This window comes from Sapajus apella, unplaced genomic scaffold (genome assembly GCF_009761245.1).
Source record: "Sapajus apella isolate SASKATOON/1434 unplaced genomic scaffold, GSC_monkey_1.0 scaffold187, whole genome shotgun sequence".
In the NCBI taxonomy this organism is placed as follows: domain Eukaryota; kingdom Metazoa; phylum Chordata; class Mammalia; order Primates; family Cebidae; genus Sapajus; species Sapajus apella.
In genome coordinates this window covers 1,158,817-1,169,250 of record NW_022437127.1, presented here as the reverse complement: position 1 = coordinate 1,169,250, position 10,434 = coordinate 1,158,817, and the positions used below count along the sequence as shown (strand labels likewise).

Here is a 10,434-nt window from a genome sequence, read left to right as displayed (position 1 = left end):
GGCCAGGCTGGTCTCAAACTCCTGACCTCAGGTGATCCACCCGCCTCGGCCTCCCAAAGTGCTGGGATTACAAGCTTGAGCCACTGCACCCGGCCCAAAATTGATCTTTTTAAATACCACTTGGAAGCACAGAATCTTACAATTGGGAGGATCCTTAGAGGTCATCTAGTCTAAACCTCTCCCAGTGTAGGACTTCACTGGAGTGCAGTGGTGCAATCTCAGCTCACTGCAACCTCCGCCTCCCAGACTCAAGTGATCCTCCCGCCCCAGCCTCCTGAGTAGCTGGGACTACCGATGTACCACCAAGCTCAGTTAACGTTTGTATGTTTTGTAGAGACGGGGTTTTGCCATGTCACCCAGGATAAACTCGAACTCCTGGACTTGAGTAATACACCTGCTTTGGCTTCCCTAACTGCTGGGATTAAAAGGGGTGAGACACCATGCCTGACGTTACTGTGTGAATTGTGATTCAGCTTTTGGTGGAACTTCCCTAAAGAGATGGTATCCATTCTCCCCCAAGGCAGTTTATTCCACTGTGATCAACATTGATGAATCCAAAGTTTTTCCTTCTACTGAATTTTCACTCTGCCTCTTATCACCAAACCTGAGAAACCAGTCAGAGGCAGCTAAGATGGGGAAATAAAATCGCCAGATGAAAAGGAAACTTGAGAGAAATGATACCCCAGTAGCAGTGAGCACGCCTAGCACTCAGATCTTGGTCTCTAAAACAATTTTCCAGTAAAAGGTACCAGGGCTCCCTGGAGTCCTAGCTGACTCTAGGACAGGGTAGGAAATACACAATGTGAGTGTAGAGCATCTTGAGTTACCAAAAAGTAAGAAAGCGCCCAAAACCACAACCACACTCACACATTGATGGGGTTAGCCGGGCTCATGCTTGTAATCCCAGCACTTTGGGAGGCTGGAGTGGGGCGGTCACTTGAGCCCTAGGAGTTGGAGACCAGTCTGGACAACAAGGCAAAACCCTGTCTTTACAAAAAACACAAAAATTAGCCAGGTGTGGAGTCCCAGCTATTGGGAAGGATTGCCCTGGCCGGGGTGATTGATGCTGCAGTGAGTCATGATTGCACTGCTACACTCCAGCCTGGGTGGCAGAGTGAGACTCTATCTCAAACAAACAAACAAAAAGCAGAAAAAAAGAAAATAGCCCGGAGTGGTGGCTGACACCTATAATCCCAGCACTTCAGGAGGCCGAGGCAGGCGGATCACCTGAGGTCAGGAGTTTGAGACCGGCCTGACCAATATGGAGAAACCCTGTCTCTACTACAAACACAAAATTAGCCAGGCATGGTGGTGCATGCCTATAATCCCAGCTACTCAGGAGACTGAGGCAAAAGAATTGCTTGAACCCGGGAGGCAGAGTTTGCAGTGAGCCGAGATCATGCCATTGCACTCCAGCCTGGGCAACAAGAGTGAAACTCCATCTCAAAAGGAAAAAGAAAAACATGAACATTTTGATGAAGCTGTGTCAAAGGGACAGTAAGAGCCAACTGAAAAAGCTCCCAACATCAAAGCTGGAACAATTTGAGGAACAAAATAAGTAAAGTAGTATTAGATTATAACCCCAAAGTATAAGATAAATATCTGAGTTTATAGTGATATGAATAAATGACTGCATCTATTTATATTGGGGAGAATAAACAAATCTCTTACGTAGAATTCCAAATATAATATGTAGACACTCCATCCTAAAGGGAGCAGGGGAGCATGACTTCCCACTTCTTCTTCTTCTTTTTTTTTTTTGATACTGAGTTTCACTCTTGTTGCCCAGGCTGGAGTGCAATGGCAGGATCTCAGCTCACAGTAACCTCTGCCTCCCGGATTCAAGCTATTCTCCTGCCTCAGCCTCCTGAGTAGCTGGTATTACAAGCATGTGCCACCACACCTGGCTAATTTTGTATTTTTAGTAGAGATGGGGTTTCTCCATGTTAGTCACGCTGATCTTGAACCCCCAACCTCAGATGATCCGCACCCCTCGGTCTCCTAAAGTGCTAAGATTACAAGTGTGAGCCACCATACCCGGCTATAACTCTCCACTTCTTATGTGTGGACTGTGTACAGGAAATTTAATTCAACATAATTTAGGAAATCAGGAGGAATATCTTCACAGTGGAGAGACCAGAAAAACACGACTTCGACCAGATGATCAAGGTCAGCATCAATACTCATCAATTATGTTTTCAGTATATGCCCTTATGATAAAATGGTACTTCACTCTGTGATCATTGTCCTAAAAACCCATAAGCCCAGGTTAATAATGAGAAAAACATCAGACAAATTCCAGCAGAAAGGCATCCTACCTGTATACTCAACTCCACAAAACTGTCAGTCATCAAAAACAGGAATTTAGTAAATTCCTAAACCATTCCTATGGATGGTTTATTTCCCAACCTGGATTAAGTAAAATTTTATCTTCTTCTTTTCCCTGCATTCTTAGAGGATCACTCATTTACTGTGTAGAAATGGTGTTGGATTTGTCTGACCTCAAAGCTCATGGCCATTTACTGACTCTTCATTGCTTTGCAATCCTCTAGTAGAGGATTCCCTATGATCACCATGGTTTAGCATTGTGCCTGGCATATAGTAGTTGCTCAGTAAATATTTGTGGAATGAATAAATACATGACTTCTATGGGCCCTTCCGAACTTGAGACCTTGTGATCTCCTCAAGGAGATCTCCCCTCACCATTCCAGTTCTCCTTGGTTTCTTCCTTCTCTATATTGTAGAAACAATTATGAAACCCTAATATTATGAACCACTAATTTAACGGCTCTTAATTACATACTGTATTGTCTTTTATTGTTCCCTAGTTATGTCAGGAGTTTAAAATCTGCCTCCCCAAAAAGTGTGCTAGTTGCCAGAAACCAACTCTATTGAACTAGCGTTTATTGGACGCTACGTATTAACCACTAGCACCTGTCCTACAAAAGCTTCTATTCTAAACAGCATGGAAACATTAAAGGGAGAGAGTGCACTAAGTGTTCTAATAAAGGTATACACAAAACGCTATCGTCAGACAGGGGAACAATTCATTTTGCAAGAAAGGCAGCCCAGGAAAACTACAGGTAGAAGGTAATATTTCCTCTAGTCTTCACAGATAACAGGAGTTTGTCAGGCTCTTGGGATAATATTAATGCATTGGGGGGAACGTGATGCTATACCAAAGAGAGGTACAAGAGGCTGTCTCGTTTTCTGCTGTAATCTCTCTCCCCATGCGCGACAGAAAACTACCATTCTCTAGTATACAATCAACACAGAAATGGGAGCCCAGGAGAGAAAGAGTGGGGATCAGAAGGGGGCTGATCCAACAACCCGCCGGGAAGCGTTGCCTCTTTCGCAGCCTGGCCGGGATGAACAAGCTCGGGAAGTGTGGGACCGAACCAGGTCCGAGCCACCAGGTCCGAGCCTTACCTGCTGCCCCTCCCCCACGCGGAGCCCAGGCCGCCGCCAACTTGAAATGTACTGGGCTTCCTCCAGGCGGCAGCGTTTAGGCCCGCCTCCCCGAGCTCCCCATTGGTCAGTTCTCTCGGCCAATGCCGGAGAAGCCGAGGAGGGAGGTCCGCCCTCTTGAAGCCTCGGGAGAGAAGGAGGGAGGAAGCGAATACGCCGGAACCGAGGCTTGCGAAGCAGGTCGCGGAGAGAGTTGGAGTTGCAGACTCACCTGCGGTCATTTATTTCCGGTCTCACTCCAGATGAAGGAGCCCCTGGCCGGCGAGAGTTCACCGAGGGAACATGACACTCATATCTCATCGAGGGACTGTGTTGAGGGAGCCCCCACAGAGAGGCCATAAGAGAAGTGGGCCTACGAAGAAATAAACCCCTGTGAAAGCCGCTCTTTAGGGATCAGCCTTTTTGTGGCTCTGGCTTCACAGCTTGGTCTCTTCTCCATTACTCCAGCCTTCCTTTCAATCCTACACTGCCTCTATCCAGCACCACCAATGGATACTTCTTTTCTAAAAATGTGTTTTTTCCGTGGGTTGCTGCCGTGCCTGTGCGAAGGTGGGCAGAGAGTTTGAGGAAGGAAGAATTTGGGATCAGAGTAGTAGGAGAGACAGGGCAGAAGCCCAGCTTTTTCTGCATTTTTTTTTTTTTTATGAAAAAAAGAATTTTTACATATAGAGGTGGGTTTTCACCATACTGGCCAGGCTGGTCTCGAACTGCTAACCTCATGATCCGCCCACCTTGGCCTCCCAAAATGCAGGGATTACAGGCGCAAGCCATCGGGCCCAGGCTTTTTCTGCATTTTCCACTACCTTCCACCTCCTGCAAGCCCTTGGGAAATGGGGCAGAGTGGAAAGAGGAGTCCTATTTTCACACACACAAAAAAAAACATAAATGGGGGAAAGAGTTCAGAATGAAGATAAAATCTAGGAGTTAGTCAAGAAGAACATCCCAGATATTAGAGAAAACGGCCTGTAGACTGGGTGGCCATAGGCGTAGTGGCAAGTGCCCTGTCTGTGCCATAGGACACAAACTTAGCTGTGAAGCTTGGGAGAACTTGCTTAACCTTATTAAGTCTGTTTCCTCATCTGTAACAAGATGATAGTTCCTACCTTACAGAGTTGTGAGGATTGAAGATAGTGTATGTAAAGCACATGGCACGTAGTTGACATGTGTCCAAGAACTAACTAGTAAAAATGGGTAGCTTCAGGCCGGGCGCGGTGGCTCACGCCTGTAATCCTAGGGAGGCCGAGGTGGGTGGATCACCTGAGGTTAGGAGTTCAAGTCCAGCTTGGCCGTCATGGTGAAACCCCATCTTAAAAAAACAAACAAACAAACAAAACCAATGGGTAGCTTCCTGCAAATATTTCTTTCTACCATCCCTGGGAACATTATTTTCTGTATCTTGCATCTGGGGGGTCTCCAGCCTCTGAATTAGCTCAGGACCCTGAGTGAACTTTCTAAATCCTTATCATTTTTCTTCTTCTCCCACTTCCCTTGGTGCCTTCCAGCTGGACACAAACTCAGTACCAAAATATGTAGATGGAAGCTATGGTAACCATGGAGACAGGGCAGGTGGCAAGGAGAGGCAGAGACAGTGTGAGAGACCAATAGACAGATAGGAAGAGAGAAGATGGAAGGAGCGTTTCAGACAGAGACCTTCAAGCAAGATGGAAAAAATAATACGTCTAAGCAAGACTGAGATTAAAGAGATGCAATGAGAGACTTTATTGCAAGGTTCGCTCTTCTTCCTGCCGGTTTCCTATCTCCCTTCCCACAATAATATGGGTGGAGGCACCTGGGAATGTCCCTTGCCCTATCTAAAAGTGCCCCCCCCCATCCACCTTCCTCATAGTTATCTAAAAGGTCTATATAAGGGAGCTGAGGTCCAAATTTCTCTGTGATGGTTGTTCCGTTTTTGAGAGATGGGGCGGGGGTGTATCTGTGTCTGACTCCAGGCTGGACCGTGCTCTCCTTCACAATTAAACTCCAGGAAGACAGCCACATCTCTTGCCTCTCTTTGCACAGTATGGACACCGGGTGTGGATCCAAAAAGCCTCTCTACGGCCTTCTGCACAGTGTGCCATGTGTCGCGTGTGTGGCAGGTCAGGTCTGGCGCACAGGAGCGCATAAACACACCAAGTGCGGAGAATGGGGATCTGCTGAAGCTCGGCGAAGAATCTTCATGATGGTCCCTGTCTGGGTCGCAGAGTCCCCTAAGGAACACTTAGGTTTGTTGGGGCTGAGAGGAGGTTGGCTAAGAAAGGAAAGTCAGGATTGGAGCCTCTAGGTTTTTTGAGGGTTTATGTGTGCATGAGTGGGGGAGCAGTTTGGTGCCCGACGCCCCCACTCGCAGAGACTAGGCTATAAATAGTGCAGCAGAGCTCCGCCCCCCCCCCCCCAAGCTTCTCTCCTCCCGAGCCGGCGCTGTGCCCGGGGCGCTCCGGGAGGAGGGACCAGGATCCGGCGCCGGGGCGCAGATACTGACACCAAGGGAATCCGGGTGCCCCCCCCCTCCACGCCATGCGGGCCCCCGGGAACCTGGCTCTGCCACCTCGGCTGCCCGGTGGCCACGGCCCCAATCCTGGCCAGGCGGAGATTCTGCGGACATTCAGGTATCTATCTGGGCGCACAGGCTGGGAGGGGAAAGAGGGAGGAGTGATGGGGAACAACGCTGGGGCAAAAGAATCCCCCAATTCTCCCTCCACCCGTTTTAGGTCCCAAATGCAGGATGCTTCCCTCCCCCCACTAGTTTTTGGGGCTGTGGCAAGCTAAAAGAGGTTAGGAATGAGAATACGTGTGTGACTGTAGGGTCCATGTGTGTGGGTGGGTGGTGTTCAGCATCCTAGAAAGGGGGATCCCAAGTGTGGATAAGAAAAGGGGGATAGAGGAAAGGTCTGATAAGCCATGGGGTGAGGGTGGGGGTGCGGACATCCCTGCGCGTGCACGAACGCATTTGCACGCGCGGTAGTCCTTCAGTGCGGGTGCACCCTTCCCACCTCCTCAGGCATGCGCTGCGGGGGAAGGGCCAGCTCAAAGGCGTGAGTTAGAGGAAGGTCTATGTGCCGTGAAGGTCTCCCTCACCCCACGCTGGGTCCCTGCGTTGGTACCTCAATTTCCCTGCCAAATCTATCAATAAGATCTCTCTCTTGCAGGGATCGGCTTCGTCACTGAGACCTCAGGCCTCTGCCATCCACCCCCCACACACGCCTAGCTGTCCTCGGCGGTTCTCAGTCGCGGCTCCATCTGTGCCCTCGCCCCAGCCTCAGCTATGTTGCACACTGAGGGCCACGCTCTTCTTCGGGCGGTGGGTCAGGGTAAGCTACGCTTGGCCCGTTTGCTTCTGGAGGGAGGCGCCTACGTGAATGAGGGTGATGCGCAGGGGGAGACTGCGCTAATGGCAGCCTGTCGGGCCCGCTACGACGACCCCCAGAACAAGGCACGCATGGTACGCTACCTCCTGGAGCAAGGCGCGGACCCCAACATCGCAGACCGCCTGGGGCGCACGGCGCTCATGCACGCTTGCGCCGGGGGTGGGGGCGCCGCCGTGGCCTCGCTGCTTCTTGCCCACGGCGCAGACCCCTCCGTCCGAGATCACGCGGGCGCCTCGGCTCTTGTCCACGCCCTGGACCGCGGGGACCGCGAGACCCTTGCCACGCTGCTGGACGCCTGCAAGGCCAAGGGCACGGAGGTCATCATCATCACCACCGATACCTCGCCCTCGGGCACCAAGAAGACCCGGCAGTATCTCAATTCTCCACCATCCCCGGGGGTGGAGGATCCTGCTCCCGCTCCTCCTAGCCCGGGGGTCTGCACGTCGCCTTCGGAAATCCAACTGCAGACCGCAGGAGGAGCAGGGCGAGGGATGTTATCCCCTCGCGCCCAGGAAGAAGAGGAGAAGCGGGACGTATTTGAATTCCCTCTTCCTAAGCCCCCGGATGACCCCTCCCCTTCCGAGCCGCTCCCCAAACCACCACGCCATCCCCCAAAACCACTCAAAAGGCTCAACTCCGAGCCCTGGGGCCTAGTGGCCCCTCCTCAACCAGTCCCACCCACCGAAGGGAGACCGGGGATCGAGCGCTTGACTGCCGACTTCAACGGCCTGACCCTGACCGGTCGACCCCGTCTTTCCCGACGTCACAGCACCGAAGGCCCTGAGGACCCGCCCCCATGGGCGGAGAAAGTGACTTGCGGGGGTCCTCTCTCGCGCCGAAACACAGCACCAGAAGCTCAGGAGTCTGGCCCCCCTTCAGGGCTGAGGCAGAAACTGAGCCGCATGGAGCCAGTGGAGCTCGACACCCCCGGACATCTTTGCCCTGACTCGCCAGAATCCAGCCGCTTGTCCCTCGAGCGCCGCCGATACAGCGCCTCCCCGTTGACCCTCCCTCCGGCCGGCTCGGCTCCCTCTCCGCGCCAGTCCCAAGAGAGTCTGCCAGGGGCAGTATCTCCGCTAAGCGGACGAAGGCGGAGTCCGGGCCTGCTGGAGCGGAGGGGCTCGGGGACGTTGCTCCTGGACCACATCTCGCAAACGCGGCCGGGTTTTCTGCCCCCTCTCAACGTCAGTCCCCACCCTCCCATCCCCGACATTCGCCCTCAACCCGGAGGTCGGGCGCCTTCGCTGCCTGCCCCTCCTTATGCCGGGGCACCAGGCTCTCCCAGGACCAAGCGCAAATTGGTGAGACGCCACTCCATGCAGACTGAGCAGCTCCGCCTGCTAGGGGGCTTCCAGAGTCTAGGTGGGCCTGGGGAGCCAGGGCGCTGAGAGGAGTGAGAGGAGCCAAGGAGGGTGGGGGCCAGGACCTTAATGGGATAGGTGGGAGAACCGCTCACACACACACCAGGAAAACAGGGATCCCTTGCATGTGCTCATGGGTGAACGGGGCACCCACACATGGTTAAGCATGTGTCTATAAGCACAGTACTCTTATTAGCAAGAAAGAATAAGGACTCTACTTACCGGGTATATAGACACATGTATTCACGCCCTGGACATTTTACATGCATATGGGATTACTTGTGAACCCACAGGCACAGCACATCAGTAAACACACAGGGCTAGGGTCCCAAACTCTCTTGCATTTGTTCAGAAGCAGTAGGGAACCCCTACTTATGGGCAGTCTCTGATGTCTTTGCCCTCCTGCAAAAGCAGTCCCTTGCTTTCCGCGTATGCCCTGCAACACAGCCTATCCTAATTTTGCACACTCCACTCTCTCTGTGAACATCCTAGCCCATTCCGCAGGTCTCGCTTCTTTCTCCAGGCCTGGCTCCTTAGTCACACCTGCTTCCAGCCCCAACCACTTTTCAGGATATCTTTTTCACTCTTCTTGGGGGTCCCTGCAGCAACCCCCAGCCTCAGTTCTGCTGCTGTCTTCCTGCTCTCAACTTCACTTCTCAACTTCCTGCTTTTTATTCCCACCCTGTTCCTCCAACGACTACAACAGATTGTCTCATTTTCCCAGGGAGTGGGTCATGGGCTCTAAGCTGCTCTTCTGTCTGTCTGAGCTTATGAACACCCCCACAGGTAGAAGTGGGGAGAAACCCTAAATCACTCCTCTCTCCACTTGACATATCAAATAAATGTGTTCAGAGTCTCTGTTTTGTCACTTCTGCCTGGAGGTGTGGGTATGGGGAATGAGGAATGGGGCGGGAGGGTAATAGTAACTTATAGCTGTAATGATCCAGGGAATACTTAGCCATTCCAGCCACCTTCTTTCCAAGAAACCAACTGACCAACTGTGGCTATAGAGAAAAGGCAAGTGTCCCGTGTCCTAAAGGTTTTAAGGCATTTGACAAGATTTCATTTCCTCCAGTTTCCTCTATGTTCAACCTTGAAATATTTGAGGTTCCTACAAAGAGTTTCTCCTTCCATCATCAGCAGATATATCCCCGTAGATTAAATGTCTCTTTTTCAAGCTTCCTATTTCTTGACCACTCACAGTTTTTATTCAGGGTCTAATTTTCATTCCACCAAGCGTCACCAAGTGTGTTTCTTCTATTTTTCTTCTACTTCTGGCCTTTATTTCCCCATCTTTGATTTCTGAGCCACTGTAGGAGAGACGATGGGGGAAAGGCAGTTAATATAACCTCACTTAAGTAAAAATGGTACAGTGACCACATGATAAAGGATATGTAGAGTGTGTGTGTGCATGTGTGCAAGTGTGTGTGTGTGCAAAGTAATCAGAGGAACCCAGCCTGACATGTTATATGAACAAGGGTAATTTTCTTAATTCCCCCACCTGGACTTCTTAGTTTACTAGTTTTCTGCATGTATCCTAACTCTTTCTCGCTCTAATGGGAGGCAAAGAGACTTGCCCATCCTACTCTCTCTTATTCCCTTCTCCTACTTAGAATAAGTGAAATCAGAAAATTACCCAACAGTGTGGCATAGTAAAAAGATAAAGATATTGGGAATCAGAACACCTATGTCTAACCTCTGATTTCCACTTAGTTATTTAAGTTTGGGCAATTTATCTAGCCTCCCTGAGCATCTGTTTCCTTACCCCCAAATAATAAAATCCAGTTAGTGACTGTGATTGTAAATAATACATGCACTACAGTACATTGCATAGTTTATGTTCATTAAACGTCAGTGTCTTTCTTGCCTTAGCTCCACCACCAATGTGATGTTGGACAAGTCAAATTACTCCTCTGAGCCACAGTTACCTCCCTTAAAATTTATAAAATGAAATGGTAGAACAAAATGATCTCTACTCTGTCTGTAATTCTCCCCAGTCTTACATCCAGGCCCATTTTTTTTTCTTCAAGCCCCGCCCCAGGGTTCTAGCCCTCTTTCTGGTGCGCGCCGCAGGACTCCCGAAGACGCGCCCAAGCTCGGCGTCTGCCTTTCAGAGGATACGCTTTTTCTCTTTGCAATTGGTTCTCAGAAGCTCCACCCTCCTCAATAATTTGCCTATGGCGGAGCAGGAGCCCTCCAGCTCCCGCCCCGTGACTGGTGATTGGCATGGGACTTGGCTC

At 50.7% G+C, this 10,434-nt stretch overlaps 2 protein-coding genes across 3 annotated transcripts in view; one reads left to right on the top strand and one right to left on the bottom strand.

Moving 5' to 3' along the window:
* The window catches only part of POLR3GL (RNA polymerase III subunit G like), a 13,571-nt gene extending 6,568 nt beyond the window's left edge, over positions 1–7,003 (bottom strand). Inside the window, exons 1-2 of one of the 2 annotated variants that reach the window (XM_032268896.1) lie at positions 6,917–7,003; positions 3,430–3,820 (exon numbers count right to left, since the gene is read on the bottom strand). The gene's annotated coding sequence lies outside the window, so the exon portion shown is untranslated. Of the gene's footprint in view, positions 1–2,318; positions 2,356–3,429; positions 3,821–6,916 lie in introns of those variants that run through there. The other variant, XM_032268897.1, reaches the window with a different exon arrangement.
* Positions 1–9,062, top strand: part of ANKRD34A (ankyrin repeat domain 34A) — an 18,188-nt gene extending 9,126 nt beyond the window's left edge. Inside the window, exons 3-4 of the mRNA XM_032268892.1 lie at positions 4,971–6,074; positions 6,615–9,062. Coding sequence (XP_032124783.1) covers positions 6,731–8,221 — 1,491 coding nt within the window. The 5' untranslated portion in view covers positions 4,971–6,074; positions 6,615–6,730 and the 3' untranslated portion in view covers positions 8,222–9,062. The remainder of the gene's footprint in view (positions 1–4,970; positions 6,075–6,614) is intronic.
* The last annotated feature ends 1,372 nt before the right edge of the window (positions 9,063–10,434 follow it).